The sequence below is a fragment of the Melanerpes formicivorus genome, unplaced genomic scaffold, assembly GCF_026170545.1.
Source record: "Melanerpes formicivorus ecotype bairdi unplaced genomic scaffold, bMelFor1.0.p_v2 SCAF_8, whole genome shotgun sequence".
Taxonomy (NCBI): Eukaryota; Metazoa; Chordata; class Aves; order Piciformes; family Picidae; genus Melanerpes; species Melanerpes formicivorus.
The window spans coordinates 23,415,250-23,432,762 of record NW_027142360.1 but is presented as its reverse complement, the minus strand read 5'-3'; the positions used below and the strand labels follow the sequence as shown (position 1 = coordinate 23,432,762).

General features: G+C 42.3%; 1 protein-coding gene across 2 annotated transcripts in view; it reads left to right on the top strand.

The window, feature by feature from the left end:
- The window catches only part of CNOT4 (CCR4-NOT transcription complex subunit 4), an 81,054-nt gene that overhangs the window by 35,076 nt on the left and 28,465 nt on the right, over nucleotides 1–17,513 (top strand). For both annotated transcript variants that reach the window (XM_068142724.1, XM_068142723.1), the window contains exons 2-7: nucleotides 1,474–1,717; nucleotides 9,215–9,412; nucleotides 10,595–10,681; nucleotides 11,772–11,873; nucleotides 13,555–13,680; nucleotides 14,448–14,572. In XM_068142724.1, coding sequence (XP_067998825.1) covers nucleotides 1,544–1,717; nucleotides 9,215–9,412; nucleotides 10,595–10,681; nucleotides 11,772–11,873; nucleotides 13,555–13,680; nucleotides 14,448–14,572 — 812 coding nt within the window. In that variant the 5' untranslated portion in view covers nucleotides 1,474–1,543. The remainder of the gene's footprint in view (nucleotides 1–1,473; nucleotides 1,718–9,214; nucleotides 9,413–10,594; nucleotides 10,682–11,771; nucleotides 11,874–13,554; nucleotides 13,681–14,447; nucleotides 14,573–17,513) is intronic.

Sequence of the window (17,513 nt, the reverse complement as noted above, 5' to 3'; positions counted from 1 at the left end):
CATGTAGTTCACTACAGATACTCTGACCATCTAGCCCTCACTTCTGGCCACACTTTTCTGTGCTTTTCAGTTGATTTCGTATTGGTTTGTGTGTTTGCTTTCCTCCAAAAGATCCACCTAAACATTGTACTTTAGCCCTTTAATTCTGTCCCATTTCCATGCATGTCTCATGCAGGAGATAGAGGCAGCTTGCTGAGATGAGATACGAATTCAGATATCCAGGGTGGTACTTAAATGAAGGAGTTTTCTTATGTGATTGAACTTCTCAGCCATGACTCTGTGCCTTGTTTTGAGTCTGAAAGTAACCTCTTTGTGCTGCATTCTTTAACTGACATAATGGAAACTGACTTCAAGATGCCAGTGAAGAAATGTCACCTGAATGTTGGTTCTCTTCAAAATTCTCATCCAGAAGTATTTTGTTGTGGCTGTGCTCCAAGTAAAAACTTGGAGGTGTTTTTGGCCACGTGCATCTGATGTATTTGGGCTTTGGTGTGAGCTGGATGCTGATCAAAAGCCTTAGGTCTAGTGGAAGGTGTCCCTGTCCATGGTGAGGGGTTTGGAACAAGATGGTCTCTAGGGACCTTTCCAACCCTAACCATTCTCTGAATCTATGATGTAGGAAGGTGTGTATGTGAAAAATCTTGGCTGTAACCCTAAGATTGATCTCTGGACCAAAAAAGAGATGGATAAAAAAACTAATTCTCCTTAAGAAGCAGCTTTTCTTGGGTTTTGTTTCATAATTTGGTAACCCTCCTGAAAAGTCTGAATGAACTAAATGTCATTCCAAATCTCTCATTGTTGCAAGTCTGAGTGCGATAATAACTGATCTTAAAAATGAAGGACTTTAACTTTGGATTTGTGGAAGGCTTTAAGAAAGCAATAAAGCAACTGGCAGAAGTGATGTATAGAGTAGAATAAACCAGCTTGGAAGGGACCTTCAAGATTGTGTCCAGCCTATCATCCAACACTGCCTAATCAACTAAATCATGGCACCAAGCACCCCATCAAGTCTCCTCCTGAGCACCTCCAGTGATGGTGACTCCACCACCTCCTCGGGCAGCCCATTCCAATGGGCAATCACTCTCTCTGTGTAAAACTTCCTCCTAACCTCCAGCCTAAACCTCCCCTGGTGCAGCCTGAGACTGTGTCCTCTTGTTCTGGTGCTGGTTGCCTGGGAAAAGAGACCAACCTCTGCCTGTATGGTGTACACCTAAACATTTCTTTGCAGTTTGAAACCCACTTAGGCTAGTGAACTGACAAAGAAATTCTTAGCTATCAAGGTGGAGGGATACATCACTAGGATAGCCTTTCATAGTGCTTGTGTAAACAGGAAGAGACTCTCAGATTTATGGGGGAGTAACTTGGGTATTAGGTAATTTGGGGAGGAGGAAAGCAGTGAAGACCTGAAATCTGAATATGCAAAAGAAAGATTGTCTGGAGTGCTAAGTATGCTCTTTCCTTTTGCTCTTGCAGACCTTCAAGTGCTGACCTACTTGGTCTACTAAGTTATTATAAACTCTTGCTGCTCTGCGAACACACAAAGATGTCTCGCAGCCCTGATGCTAAGGAAGACCCTGTGGAATGCCCCCTCTGCATGGAGCCTCTGGAAATTGATGACATCAACTTCTTCCCTTGCACCTGTGGCTACCAAATCTGTCGTTTCTGTTGGCATCGTATCCGCACTGATGAAAATGGACTTTGTCCTGCTTGCAGAAAGGTAAATATCCCGGAACAGCAGCTTGTCTTGCACATGTCACCTGGCTTTTGCTTTGTGTTGGTGCCAAAGGCATCCTCTTCCTTTGGGGACACATTCATCTAGTCATGGCCTGGGTCAAGGGTGAGGTGTTGGATTTTTCAGGTGTTATCTGCCTGTGTCGAAGCTGTTGTGCAGTGGCTAGTCTTGGCTTGGTGAATTGGATTAGTAGAGCAAGCTGTGGATCAGAACCAAGGCATGCTTGTGCTGGGAGAACTGCTAAGCAAAAGAAAAAAGATCCTTTGAGCTGGGGTGTTCATGCATTGACAAAGCCTTTTCAGGAAGGACAGTGAGGATTCAGGCATTTGCTGGGGCCCAAGGCTCAGCTAAATTAGCAGGGCTGAGGCAAGCTTATAAAGCACCTGCTTGTTTCACTTGTGGCACTGGAGCTTTTAATCCATGTTTTTATGACGGTAAACAAGTGAAAATACATCCAAAGCATTTCAAAACCTAGGCTAAGTCTGTTTGTCCAGTACTCAGATCTTGATGCCAAATGCTTAAAGGTAGCACTTAGAGTCACACTTTTTCCCTGTCTCTTAATTGATGTCTGGCTGATAATCTGGTTGGCCACAAGTACAAACTGCAGCTTCCCTAAGTTGCCTGCTTTTTCCTTTGAATTATTTTCCTCTTCCTTTTAGTGTTGCTTAACCTGGTTAGTACCTTATCTTCAGTGTTTAATCAAATTATTTCTCAATATCTTATCTTTAATGTCTTCCCTTGACTGTTACTTTCTTGCCTGGCCTCCCTCTTTCTGTGATTGCAGCTACTTATGTCCCACCCTTCTCCTCCTACTTAATCGAGATCCTATCCTCAGTTTATGCTTTCCTTGGCTTCCTGTCTCATACTACAGCCCCCTTTAGAGACCCCAAGTAATCTTACTTGGTCTCACTATCTTTATTCACTGCCACAGCTTTCTGTAAGCACTTCCAGTCATTTTCCTGCTGCTTTTGTTGGGCTTTGGCTATGTTAGAGCTGTTACTGCTAACCTGTGTGTAGAGGTCTCTGCAAGCCTGAAGGCAATCCCGCAGCAATTTGTTTGTTAGCATACTGTGCAAATTTGCTGCACTATTTGAGCTGTAAGTCCTACAAGGAGGACCCACCTGTCATCAGCCAGATTAGTCTCCATATCTGGTACCTGCTGTAGATGACACATAGCAATTTTCATAGTACAAACACGTTGTCTCCTCTGCTGGCACAACGGGACGCTTCTGGAATTTCCTTGTATAAGTCACTTTGTTTACCTGGATTTATCACCCTGCTTCTTGCCAACAACTGTTTGATTCATCTCTGCCTGTTGATTACTGGAAGTGTGTGAAACATCTGAAAAATCACAGAAGCAGCATTTGTTCTTCACTGCCTCTGGGTATCTGCTTTATTTGAAACATGGATACTGCCATGGCTGAACTTTTTAATGCGGAATGATCTGCTGTATGGTTGGATGTGAAGATGTTTTGCTGAACTGGATACAGTTTGCTCAGAAAAAGGTTTGGGAGGAAAGCTGGAATGGATGCTACAGTTGGAATGAAGCACACTGACTACTACTCCAGGAGAGTAGCATTCCTACTTTTTCACAATGGTCAAGGATTACATTCTTGATGCTTTCTGCATCCATGGGCTGCAAGATGTCCTTGAGCAGCTCCATCGGTGGAGATGTGCATGGAGGAGGCTGAGGAGTACTCTCCTGTCATGGCATAGACAAAGACATTGTGGCACACAGACCTTGTCAGGATCTTGGAAATGTATCATTTCAAGCTACACAGTTGATGGCAGCATCAAATAAGTCCGAAGAAGCCACCTTTTGAAGTGTGCTGGTCCTTCTGAGCCAGGTAGGTGTTTGTGTGCAGTGTGTTTTAAATAGTTCCTTCACCATGTGTAGTAAAGTCTTTTGGGGGAAAAATGTAAACAGTGTTCAAACTCATATCCACTATGGTGTGTACTGGTTGTGACCACTTAAAATGCTGAAGTGAAGGAAGTGGCAAAGCAACAAATGTTTTGCAAGGAAGTTTATAGCTGGTGCTGTGTTTTCAACAAGTATCTTGTTTATAATGTGTATAGCAAGTGCGGTATGCTTAGTGCTAAATGGGCTGTGAATAAACCACACTTAAAGCAAGGCTGTGTGTGTTATGTGTAATTACCTAGTAGAAAGCTGCTTTTTGTGCCAATGATATTGAATGCATTGAGAGTTCTCCAGTGGGTTTGACCACTACTCTGTGGAGGGTGACAGTAAAGGAGTTCCCTGTCCAGGGATTTTGGTTGAAAGGTGTGAGGGAGTCTTTGAAGAAGAGTGGTACAATACTTTGGCTATGGTGGCATTCTTGCTGTTAGTTTGACAGATCTTAAATGGGCATTGCATAAATACCATTCTTTTCCCAAGCTTCTCTAATCAAACTAAAAAGATGTTAGCTTACCCTTTTTTCACTACCAAGGAAAAAGTAGTTCCAGATGTTTGATCTGTTATGTAGCTTAACACTTGTATGTGCAGGATGTGTTTAGAATAGAATTAACCAGGTTGGAACAGACCTTTGAGATCAAGTCCAACCTATCATCCAGCACTGTCTACTCAACTAAACCATGGCACCAAGCACCCCACCCAGTCTCTTCCTAAACACCTCCAGTGATGGTGACTCCTCCACCTCCCTGGGCAGCACATTCCAATGGCCAATCTCTCTTTTTCTGAAGAACTTCTTCCTAATAGCCAGCCAAAACCTCCCCTGGCACAGCCTGGGACTGTGTCCTCTTGTTCTGGTGCTGGCTGCCTGGGAGAACAATCAATTGTGAGTTAGTGTCACTTTTCTCCTGTTAGTGTCAGTAATAGATAAGCATTTGCTTTGTTTTGATTTATGGAAGTAAGGTGCTAGTATGAATTCACCTTGAACACTGGTTGGAAACTAGTGCTTGGTAGTCTAAATATAAGCTTTCTAAACTTCCTCTGACTCCTCTGAAGTAGACTCCCAAAATTTTCTGTTCAATTCATAGGCTACAAAAAGTGCTTCCTTGAAGAACAGACCTGCTTTGAGTTCCTGATGCCCTTCAGAACTGTAGGTGTAGGCAATTGTAAGATGCTAAGCAAGCCTTCCTGTTTGTGTTGGTTTTTTTCCAGTCAGTTGGTTTCTTAACTGAGTGAAATAGCTGCTACCTAGACAGATTAGAATGCAAATATGCTGTCCTCAAAAGAGACAGCCCAAAGGTGGTTTGCAGCTCAGACTCCCTGGTTCTGGTTATTAAGCCAATGATTTTTTTTGGTCTTTGCAGCAATTATGTTCCTTTGCTTTAAAATGCATCAGCCTAGGTACTGTTTGCCATATGAATAATATGCACCACTTCAGTGGCTTGGGTTGCTTTAATAGAGCACAGCCCTGTCAGACCTTAGGGTCAGTTGTTGCAGTTGTGAAATCTAGCAATAAAAAACCCCCAAGCTCCTTCATGTTGTAATAGCTGTTCTTGTGATATGGCTTTGCCTCCTTCACTTCCTTGACTTTTAAGTTATATTCCCTCTAGCACCTTGTGTTAGAAAGAGGGAAGTAGTGAAGTGCTATGTTTATGCCCAAGAAACTAACATGTTTAAGCATGGGTTTGTCCATGTTTCTCTTGATTCTGCTTCTGTGTAAAAGGAAGTCCTGATCTGATGCAGTTTCCAAAAATCAGTTGTGTCCTCTGGTCCTTGTAATCCCACAGCTGGGTAGTTTGGAGCAATAATTGATGTTTGTAAATATATATGAAATGGTTTGTCTTTATTCTTGGTAAGTACTGTGATGTGTACTGTGCATGAACCTTACTGATCTGATCTGTATTTCTCTTTTCAGAACCTTATTCGGTAGCAAGGCAACGACTGGGAAGTGTTGGTGCATCCATTGTGTGGAAGGAAGGTGACCCATCTGGGAATGACAAAAGCCAAGTGCTTGAGAGATCCCAGCTCAGCTTTCAACAGTTGGGAAACTCTAGGGGAAAAAGTCTGAAGGAAAACAAAACTTAAATGGCAAGACATGCTTAGTCAGGAAGACTGAGAATTCATCAGGGGCCATGGCTGGTTAAAGGAACGAGGCAACAGACGAGACGTTTGAGCTTTTGGTGAAGTTCTTGTAGGACTGTGAGCAACTTGCAGATAGCATAAAGACTATCTAGTCATTCTTGTTGGCACATCTTGTTCAGGTGCCTTCCATGCTTTTTGCTGAAGATGATTTGTGTAACTTCAGTGGAGGGTGTCAGCTAAACTTAGTGAATGGGTGGTGTTAACATGTCTCCATGGCTTGCATCTGAAAATATGTGAATGCTGGTAACACTTGGTCTAGCTACTTTGCTTGGATCTCAAATCCTCTACCAGCTGAGGAATTGGTGACAGTAGGTTAAACAAATACCTTCTGCATCTTGTCATAGTAAGAATAATGTGGACATAGTTCATTTCAGTAGCATTGCCACTCCATCTGTTGCAAGACCTGAGAGCTGCTGCTAATTGTGGTCCTTCACCTGTCCAACCCTGCATAATAGGAGTAGAGGAAGTGGTACTTGGAGACTCACCAGCAGTCAATCCACCTTCCCTGTCTTTCAGGCCTGTGTTACCCCACCCTTTGATGCATGCATTCTATCTGTAGTTGAACTATCATTTGAGTTCCTCCACTTCAACCCTGTGGGAAGCAATCACTCTGAAGTCTAAATAATGAATTTTTCTATTTGTAGACTTGTTTTATGGCCTGATATGAAAGGAACAGCCTTTCTAAGGCTAGCTTTTCAATTTGAATTAGCTTCTGATGAAATCCTGGTGCAGTGCTTATTTGCCTTTCTCTCTCCTTAAACATATGATCTCTCTTATCTGTCATCATGTCACACATACATAGATAGGAAAATCATCCATCACTTCTTGGGATTGGGTTTCTGGTTTATTCTTGGGGTTCAAGAGGTGTGTGCAGAGTCATTTACAGGTCCTGCAAGTTAGGATATCTAATTACTCATATTCTTCTTACTATGCATGTTTATCACTCTTAAATTTCCTGTGGAATACAGCACAACAGTATTCAGGGAGAACTTTAGTGAGCTCACTTCTTAGAGAGCTCTTTTTCATGGTGGCAAATCAACTGCTGCTGCTTCTGTATGATTGAAATCCTTACTCAGTCAGCCTTGTGCTTCTAGTAGGTGGAGATGAAGATATTTCTCTTCCCTGATTATGATGCTGCCTTCAGTTTCATGCTTCCCAGCATTTCTTGTGCTGTTCTGTACAAATACAAACTGCTGGTTTTACTGTGGACAAGAGTTCTGCTCAGGGTTATGCTTGAGCTACCCTGTCTCCTGACCTATGTTCAGGATCTCCAGTAGGAAGTAGCTGTACAGAGAAGGAAGATACTGTCTGACTTGCTTCTCATTTGAGAATAGGCTCTGAAGGTGGCTATATTTGGCAAGCTGATGAACTTTGGTACCATTCACTGTAATTTCCTGAGTCCTTCTGGAGTCTTCCTGGTCCTGTTGAGAACCATTAATTCACTACTTGTGTTGTATCAAAGCACAGCAGGCTTCCAAGCCTTGCCTTGTGTAGTATGTGATGTGGAGAAGGAATTCATGTGTGAAAGGATGGATTGTTGTGGTACCACATCACTTGATGCAGGGCAAGCCATCTCATTTTTGGAACTGTATCTGTTTTGTACTGGTGCCCTTGTTTTCTTCCCATACCTAAAATCAGCTGTGATAACTGAATTCTACTCTCCCTTTGAGAAGCTTTTTTTCTTCCCCAGACCTAAAGAGTATCTTTTCTGTGTGACTGATTAACACAGACTTAGAGAAGCTTTTTAAATAAGGCAGATGCCTTGCAGAATTATTCTGCAGCTCTAAAGTCCTCCTGTCCTTGTGTTAAAAGTCAAGGTAAACAGTGTGAAATCTGCATAAGATCTTTAGTGTTACTTGTGAATAATATAGCTTTTCACATCCTTATTGTGTTTTCATGTTGAGGACTGACTTGGCTACCTTTGCCTGCTGCTAAAGTGTCTTACAAGTTTGAATTCCTGTGTGATACTAAGTACAAGTTCCAGAGGACTTGATGTTTAACCATGAGATGCCCTCCACTGAAGTCAACTGCAGCATGTTTTCAGAAGGTGTCTCCTGTATAGCATAATGATGCTAAACTTAATGATGCTGAACTAAATGCTGTTAAACTAAAGATAATGATGCTAAACTCTTTAAACTGTACAATGGATCTGGTTTTGTTTGGGGATGTACTCAGATTATCATCTTGGTGGCTCTTTCAGTAGTATCATGACAGTATAAGGAATATATGCTTTAAGCCTTATCTTCCTGTGCTGTTGTAGGTTTTCCTCAGGTCTTTTAGTCCTGAGAATTGGTGCTGTGTTCTGCCAGTCAGGAAAAAGTTAAACTGATTTTTGTTGGAGTTGTACACTGAAAGCTTGTGCTACAGTGATACAAGCAAAGAACTTAGTTCAATGTATTGGTGAGCTTAACTTCTTTTAAATGCACATCTCCTGTGTGCTTCTCATGTTTTACTTCATCTCTGTGTTCAAAAGCACTTCTTTTTGGTTGAGAGAAGTATTTTTGTGTACTTGCTTCTGTGCTCAGCATTGCTTTGTATAAGAAGTGTGAAATCTAATTGACTAGTCTGAGGAAACTGGGACAGGTAAGGAGCATGGGACTGCTTTGAGGAGTTATCTGGGGCAGAGGACAGCACAGTGTAGTCTGCAAGACCAGGCTAAAATAGTGTCTCTATAGCAATGCTCTGCATGAATAGAGCAGTCTTTCTAGCTGGCTCCTGGGACACTTGTGCTTCTGCTAGGTACTTGGGAGATTAAAATCTCTCCAGCGTAATGTCTGAGGAGTTTTCTGTACATGCTAATGTTTAAGTTAAAACTGAACTTCTACCCAGAGAAGACAATGCCTGGTACACAAACATGGCAAGAACACTATTAAATCAGTGTGAAACAGTGGAAATCTCTCTCTTCACTAGGAGAAGTTAACCATGTAAATATTGAGCTGAGGATTGGTGTTACTGTCTTCAACTTGGTGGGCCACTGAAATTACATTTGTATTTTGATTTCTTACCCTGTAGTCTTCACTTCTTTCCTTCTTTTTTGTTTTTGTACACCTAAATATCCAAACCTTCATTGAAAAACTAGATACAGAGTGAAGATGCAGGACATGCTTTCACCCTGCTTACTCAGTTACATAAATGAAATCTTCACTGGATGTCTTGGCTGTCGTGTTGTAGTGTTTCCTAGCTGACTAAGCAGTTGGGTTAGAATTACCCCAGAATCAGTATTATGTCTATAAATAGGAGTGTGTAATGAAAATATGCAGATGCTCACCTTTCCCAAAGGACCAAGTAAGGCCCTTCTGTGATGTGGCTGGCCACAACAATCAGGGCAGTGTAAGAGCAGGAAGAAATGTGTGTTAAAACATTGGGAGTGGTGCTTTTCAAATGTGGTGTTTCTCTCCTGAGCTGTTGTTCATGATATTTATTCTATTTAGCCATATCCAGAAGATCCAGCAGTGTACAAGCCACTCTCCCAGGAAGAGCTGCAAAGGATAAAAAATGAAAAGAAACAGAAACAAAATGAGAGGAAACAGAAAATATCAGAGAACCGCAAACACTTGGCCAGCGTACGGGTTGTACAGAAGAACCTTGTCTTCGTGGTAGGGCTATCTCAGCGCCTAGCAGATCCAGAGGTGAGCAGTTCACGCTTGCAGATCTTGCTCTTATCTTGCTGCCAAGGAACCATTGGAAAATACCCTTGTGTATGTTAAGGAACCATTGCAGTACCCTTGTGCTCACCCTTTGTCTGTCAGGGTGCAAACTGAAGCAGCGTTGAGAAGCTTTGCCGCTGAGGAACCTTCTTAAAGGAACCTACTCAGCTTCCTCCTCTGAAACAACCTCAAGAAGTGTTTGTCTTTGCTTTGGGGAGTACAGATGCTCTCTCTTTTGTTGTTGAGGAAGCTGTGCTTTGTGTTTGTTTTAAAAATGGCTGCTTCTCCTTAGCTAAAAATAAGCTTAAGGCTTTTTTTAGGTACTGAGTTTCCTAGTCTGAATCTGATAGCGCTACAAAGCTGTGTCATACACTAGCAGTTCTAAGATGGAAGGTTGGTTGAGCAGATACCTGTAGGGATGGAAGAAAGAAGTAAACACTGATAAAGCTGTGTCATACACTAGCAGTTCTAAGATGGAAGCTCGGTTGAGCAGATACCTGTAGGGATGGAAGGAAGAAGGCACCACTTTGAAGCTTAACTGGGAAGGAGCATAAGGGTATTGGTTGATGAGGGGAAACAAATTAGTAAGCAGAAGAGCCAAGAAAGAGTTGGGCTGCTACTCTGCATCATGAGAAAGAAACTGTGTTGAAAATATTTTGCTTGCATCTATCAACAGTCAGCTGCAAGGGACTGATAGTATTAGTGCTAATGAGTAAAAGTACCTTGAATTGGAATATGGAGGTAATGAACCCCAGGTTAAGGTGGATGTCTTCACAATTACTGTGCCAAGTTAAATTCACCTAACCAGGCTAAGCTGTTTGGAGAAAACTCATGGAAGTGGCTGTTGTTGAGAACTCAGGAAAAGACTGGGGAAGAGCAACTGTAAAAAACTTTCAGTGTTGAAAGAAAGATGGAAAAAATACAGCATAAAATGTGGGCTGTTTCTCACTGGAGTTCTTTACTGCAGTGGCAATGTCCTCTGTGTTGCAAGTAACTGTTTTATGCTGGAAAACAAATCTACATCTCCATGCTCTCCTCTTTGTAGAAGAGAACTGCTTTTTATTAGTTGAAGGCTGTAGCTGCACAGTTACCCAAAGGAGTAAGAGACAGCCCTGTAGGAATTAACTTTCCAGTCTTAACACTTGACCTTTATTTTCCTGACAGGTTTTGAAACGACCAGAATACTTTGGGAAGTTTGGTAAAATACATAAAGTTGTCATTAATAACAGCACATCATATGCAGGCTCACAGGTAAGTCACAGGTCCTTAGGGTGTTCATTTTTGGTCCTTTAGAGAAAATACATGTGCAGAATGAATCTGGGGCTCCTTGCTCTGTGTGTGTGTTTTATTAAGGAATAGATTAAAGTAGTAAACTGGGAGGGTGGGGTGAAGATACAGCCTTGCAAAAATCAGGTTACTGTTATTTTACTGAGACATTGTCCAGCCAGACTCTCAAAGTGGATGCAGGATGCAAAGTAGAAAGCTACAAGGGGTGCAGGATGATCAAGGAACTGGAACATCTGTCTTATGAGGAAAGGGTGAGAGACCTGAGGCTGTTTAGTTTGAAAAAGAGAAGACTGAGGTGGTGGAGTCACCATCCCTGGAGGTGTTCAAGAGGGGATTGGACATGGCACTTGGTGCCATGGTCTAGTCATGAGGTCTGTGGTGACAGGTTGGATTCAATGATCTTTGAGGTCTCTTCCAACCTTAGTGATAATGTGAGGAGATCTTCCTAATGTTTATAAATACTTGATGAGTGGATGTCAAGAAGAAGGTGCCAGTCTCTGTTGCGTGGTGTCCTGCTATGGGAGAAGGGGCAACAAATACAAACTGGAACACAGTTCCACCTCTCCATGAGGAAATACCTGTTTCCTGTGAGGATGCCAGAGCACTGGAACAGAGAGGTTATGGGATCTCCTTTTCTAAAGACTTTTGAGACCCATCTGGATGCATTCCTGTATGACCTGCTCTTGGTGATCCTCCTTGGGCAGGGGGATTGGATTTAATGATCTCCAATTTTCTTTCCAACCCCTACCATTCTATGACTGAAAACTAGGAGACAGGACAAGGACCCCAGTGAAGCAGCAGTGTGTCATTTATTCACTAATCTGCATTTCAGGGATAAAACACCTTTAAGTATTTTTAGGAGCACCATATTGATGCCTTTCCTCTTTTCTCCGTGCTTTGTGTCTCACATCTAAATTCTCATCAGTTCTGCTGGGTTTGTCAGGTGTGTGTGTTCACCTTGATGAAGTGAGCCGCTAAAAGAGCAACTTTATGTTCAGCTCTGTCTAGGAGGAGTTAAAAAAAAATATATACATGTGCTGTATTTTCTTTCTAGGGTCCAAGTGCCAGTGCATATGTAACCTACATTCGGTCAGAAGATGCTCTCAGAGCCATACAGTGTGTCAATAACGTGGTGGTAGACGGCAGAACACTTAAGGTGGTAATGTTTTTACATGGTTCTATATGCATGCTGGGACATGAATATCTGTGCATAATACCACATTCCATTTGCATGGATCTACTGCTGTTGATGAACAAAAGTGTCCACTTGATTGGCTACTGGGTTTGGAGCTGTTTTCTTAAGTGTCAGTCATAACTCTGGGGCCTCTGACATGAGAAGGACATAGACCAGCTGGAGTGGGTCCAGAGGAGGTCACCAAGGGGGCTGGAGCAGCTTTCCATTGAAGACAGGCTGTTTAAGCCTGGAGAACAGAAGGCTCCAGAGAGACCTTATAGCTGCATTTCAGTATGTGAAGGGGACCTGACAGGAAGGCTGGAGGGGGACTGTTAGAAGGGCTTGTAGTGATAGGATGAGGGGCAACAGTTTTAAACTGGAGGAGGGTAGATTTAGATTGGACATTAGGAGGAAGCTCTACAATGAGAGTAGTGAAATACTGGAACGGGTTGCCCAGGGATGTGGTTGAGGCCCCATCCCTGGAGGCATTCAAGATGAGACTCGATATGGCTCTGGGCAGCCTGATCTCTAGTCAGAGATGTCCCTGCTCATGGCCTAGCGAGGTGCTGGAGGATGTTGGAGAAGATGACCTTTGAGGGTGCCTTCCATTCCCATGCAATCTGTGAACTGAAGTTCAGTGAGCTTCCAGCAGGTAGTTCTTTAAGGAGTGAGCAGCTAACTTCTTAAAAGTTAGAGATAAAGCAAGAGATACACCACCTCCCACTTCCCACAGTGGCTTTTTTTGCTGTACATCTTTATAGTACAGTGTGAAAATCTGATGATTTGCTTTTACAGAGCATTTCTGTAGTCTAAACACCACACCTCCTAAAAGCACCTTGGGAAATCCAAGTTTTCCCTTCTGGTATCTTTGTAAACAGGTATTGAAGCTGCCTTGGCCAAATTGGTGCTTATAGGAAATCACCTGGTTAATACTAATTTCCTGACCCTGCTACAAAACATGGACTAGTTTCATGTAATACAAACTCATGGCTGCTTTTTGGGCTTCTTATGATTATGAATGCAAATATTTACTGTGGTTCTTCCTTTGGTCTTTCTTTAAAGCTTTATTTAAATTTGAAAACACTTTTGGGTGAAAATAGAAGTACAGCCCAGTTATGCAACTCTCATGTATATAGGTTACTTACAGTCCATCTGCATTAGGAAAAAAAGCATCATGGTTGAACTCCAAATCTTGAGGAGGAACTTTTCTGTTTTCTTATACTGCTGGGCTTGCTTAGCCTGGAGAAGAGGAGGCTCAGGGGAGACCTTATTGCTGTCTACAACTACCTGAAGGGAGGTTGTAGCCAACTGGGGGCTGGTCTCTTCTCCTAGGCAACCAGCATCAGAACAAGAGGACACAATCTCAAGCTGCACCAGGGCAGGTTTAGGCTGGATGTTAGGAGGAAATTCTTCATAGAAAGAGTGATTTGCTATTGGAATGTGCTGCCCAGGGAGGTGGTGGAATCACCATCCCTGGAGGTGTTTAGGAGGAGATTTGTTGGGATGCTTGGTGCCAAGGTGTAGTTGAGTAGATGGTGTTGGGTGATAGGTTGGACACCATGATCTCAGAAGGTCTCTTCCAACCTGGTTTATTCTATTCTAAAGGCTTCTTAACTTCCAGTACTTAAGTAATGATTCTTAATTATTTTTTTCCCCTCTTCAGGCATCATTAGGTACAACAAAATACTGCAGTTATTTTCTAAAAAATATGCAGTGTCCAAAGCCAGACTGCATGTATCTACACGAGCTGGGGGATGAAGCAGCCAGTTTTACAAAAGAAGAAATGCAGGTAAGTTTAATGGCTGGGCAGCAGGGGAAATGGGACCTCTGTGCACTCTTATTATGGTCTCAAGCAGAAATGCACCATGGCAAACGCATCCAAGCGAATTCCAGGCAAGCTTTACATTGAGATGTTGACTGTGCTGAGATAGGGAAGAACTGTTTTGAATTTCAGTCAGAGGTGACCTTGAGCGTGTCCAGAGAAGGACAAAGAGGCTGGGGGAGAGGTCTTGAGCACAGCCCTATGAGGAGAGGCTGAGGGAGTTGGGGTTGTTTAGCCTGGAGGAGAGGAGGCTCGGGGGAGACCTTATTGCTGTCTACAACTCCCTGAAGGGAGGTTGTAGCCAGGTGGGGGTTGGTCTCCTCTACCAGGCAGCCAGCACCAGAACAAGGGGACACAGACTCAAGCTGTATCAGAGTAGGTTTAGGCTGGAGGTGAGGAGAAAGTTCTTCCCAGAAAGAGTAACTGGCCATTGGAATGTGCTGCCCAGGGAGGTGGTGGAGTCCCCATCCCTGGAGGTGTTCAAAAAGGGATTGGACGTGGCACTTGGAGCCATGGTTTAGCCAGTCATGAGGTGTTGGGTGGTAGGTTGGACTTGATGATCTCTGAGGTCTTTTCCAACCTTACTGATTGTGTAATTCTTGTTAAGTTGTTAGAGCTCAATTGCCAAGCTTTGGGATGTGCATACATACATTTACATATCAATACTAATTTTTGTAACCTCTGAAGATGTCTGTTTAACCCAACATGTGTTCATGGTGAGTTTCTCTCCTTAGGCGGGTAAGCACCAGGAATATGAACAGAAACTACTGCAAGAATTGTACAAACTAAACCCCAACTTTCTCCAGTTATCTACGGGTACAGTTGACAAGAACAAGAACAAAGTAACAGCACTGCAGAGGTATGATGCATAAGTACTGATGCTGCCCTGCTTGGCCATGCTTGCCTTCTGGTTATTCCCAAAGAAATCTTTGTTCCAGTTGCAACCTTCAGTTGCCTTCTCTTTCCAGGGACTATTTGATGATAAACTTTGATACTGGTTTTCTCCACACAAAGGTGTTGGCACCACTTTGTTCCACTACACAGTGAGTGTCAGTCTTTAGCTAAAAAATGGTTTTCTGCTGTGTGCCTTTGGATCACAAGTTCAGAGGAGGGTATTCTTATGCTGAAAGTAGACTTTGTGTTTTATATTTGCCTGAACACATAACTGTTACTGAAGACCAGGTGTCAGCTTTCTTGGTATGCTGTCATGAATACAGTCTGTCACAGCTGAGACGCCATATAGTCTTGATATCTTGATTTTAATTGTGGTTTGGGAATTAATTGTGGTTGGGTTTTTACATCCTAGTTCTACTACAAAGTGAGTATGAGTCTTATTTAGTTAAAACATGGTTTTCTGCTCTGTGCCTTTGGATCACAAGTTCAGAGCAAGGTGTTCTTGTGCTGAAGGAAGACTTTGTATTTTATGTTTACCTAAACACATAACAATTACTAAAGACCAGGTGTCAGCTTTCTTGGTATGGTGTCATGAATGCAGTCTGTCACAGCTGAGACACCATGTAGTCTTGATATGTGCTTCTAATTGTGGTTTGGGATTAATTGTGGTTGGATTTCTGCATCATTCTTTATAGAGCACTTCTTACATTAGGTGTAAGGACCTTGGAAATTGAAAGTAAAATCAGGTTCTTCTATGTAAGAATTCACAAAATATGAATGAAAGATTTCTTGCTGCTCTTCTTTTTCCCCCCAGTATGTTGTAATTGCAGTTACCACATCTTACTGCTTGTTAAAGTAATACTCTGTTGAAGCTCATGGAGTTAGGAAAAGATTTCTATCCTTACAGTCATACAGAGAGAAATGAAAGCCTGGGGGTCATCAGTCTTTAAATGAATTATCCTCTCAAATGTCTTATGTAAGACAAAGAAATGAAGAAACTGCTAACAACTTCTTCCACTCCCTTTTGTAGTATTTTCATCATGAAATGGCCAGGATGGGATGTAGAAGTTGCATTGCATATCTTGCATATCTCTATGCTTTGTAATCAGGGTGTGCCTCATGAGTTTCTCAGGTGATTGCCACTGGCAGCATCACTGCACAGCAGATTAAGCAAGAAAGTGGGTCCTGCATCTAAAATATTGCCAGTGGAGCTTGGACAAGCCAAATATTATTCTGAGCACTGGCATCTCAGCTGATGTACTGGGATTATTGTCTTAAACTTCTGGAGGAAGTTTGACTGCCAAATGGTCAGGACCTCTAGCTGGAGGCTTTCTTAAGGACTGTGCCATATGCTATTTCTTGGGCACTGGTTCAGTATTGGCTTGGAAGGTAGAATGCATTGAGTAAAGCAGACATGCAGCTTCCTGCATTTGGGTATTGATTATTTAGTGTTCTAAGTCTGAGCTAATCTTAAATTAAAACCTGATTCAATCCCAGCAAAAGAAATGATACCAGTGAGGAGAGAAGCTCTATGTGAAACTGCAGCAAACTTTTAGCTTTCAGAAAGCATTTATAACTTTGAGCTTAACCAGTCTGTGGTGGCACTTGTGGAAAGAATGTCATGTTCCTCTTAAAGGCAACAAATGGTCTGGAGTTAAAAGGTCTCTTGTCAGATGAACAGCATCCTCCCAACACAGACTCAGTTCTTTGCTAACAGCTAGGCATCACTTTTGGGGCTGCAAAGTGAATTTCATCCTGCAGCTGGGATTTGGAAACGTTTGGGGTTTTTTTTCCTTCAAGTTCTGTCTCATCAGGACAAAATGTAGCTTGTTATGCTAGTGAATGTGCAGTGGTGTTCTTCACAGCTTGCTACCCAGTCAGGTTGTTGGTTTTGTCTGATTCATTGATAGAATATTAACATTTCTGGCGGTTTGTCAGAGCCTCCAGCAATTTTGTGATGGTTCTTGTGTTTCTGGGGGGCAGGATTTCAGTTGCTCTCTGCCACAGAAGTTCCTTTCTAAATAGATGTTTAGTTACAAATATCCAGTAGTAGAGAATGGTTTCTTAAGATGTGCATAATTGCTTTTTCACAGTTGTGCTCTAATTTGTGCTGCTGAAAAAGCAGCTTTTTCCTTGCTGCTGAAGGCAATCATCTCTTGATTTGTCACTTGATAGTCATTGGTGACTGCTTTCTCATACAATTAGAGGTGTATTCCACATACAAAGCAGGTGTGAAGCCCTCCTCTCTGCTGACCTTTTTCTAGAGAACTGGAATGAACGTTTTCTTATGTGAGAAGTGGAAAGACTCGTTAAGCACTTGCTGGTCTTTAGGGAGCAGCCCTTCAGAATCATGCAGCTTTGAACTTAACCTCTTCATGCACAAAAAAAACCCACCCCAAAACATAAACCAGTCTCTCTCTCTCTTTACCTTTCTCCTTGGATGCAGAACTGGCTTTTAAGTAATATTTTGAAGTTAATATTAGTATAGAGATGGCTTTGCACTGCAGCAGACATAATTTTTTGGTATTTAAATCTGTTAATGGATTGAAAATCTCATTATATAAAGATTAGAGCTTATTTTTGTAAGGTTGAAAATGGTGAGTGACATTGAGCTACTGCAGATGACTTCATTCTTTGATGTTCAAGATCTGATCAGCTCACTGTCTCTGACTGACTTCCCATGTGTACAAAGCCAAGATGAGATCTGCACATCAGGGGTGCACAATATATAGGTGTATGAGAAAAGATAGGTAGGAAAGGAAATCTTGCAGTATTGAGATTGAAGGGGGTAGCTATACCAATTTGATCTGAACAGGAGTAGGAAGCACTTGTGTTGCTGTAAGGAGCTATAAGAGACTCCAGATTTTGCCTGGGGACTTAAATTGATCTGGAGATGTAGAGTGAAT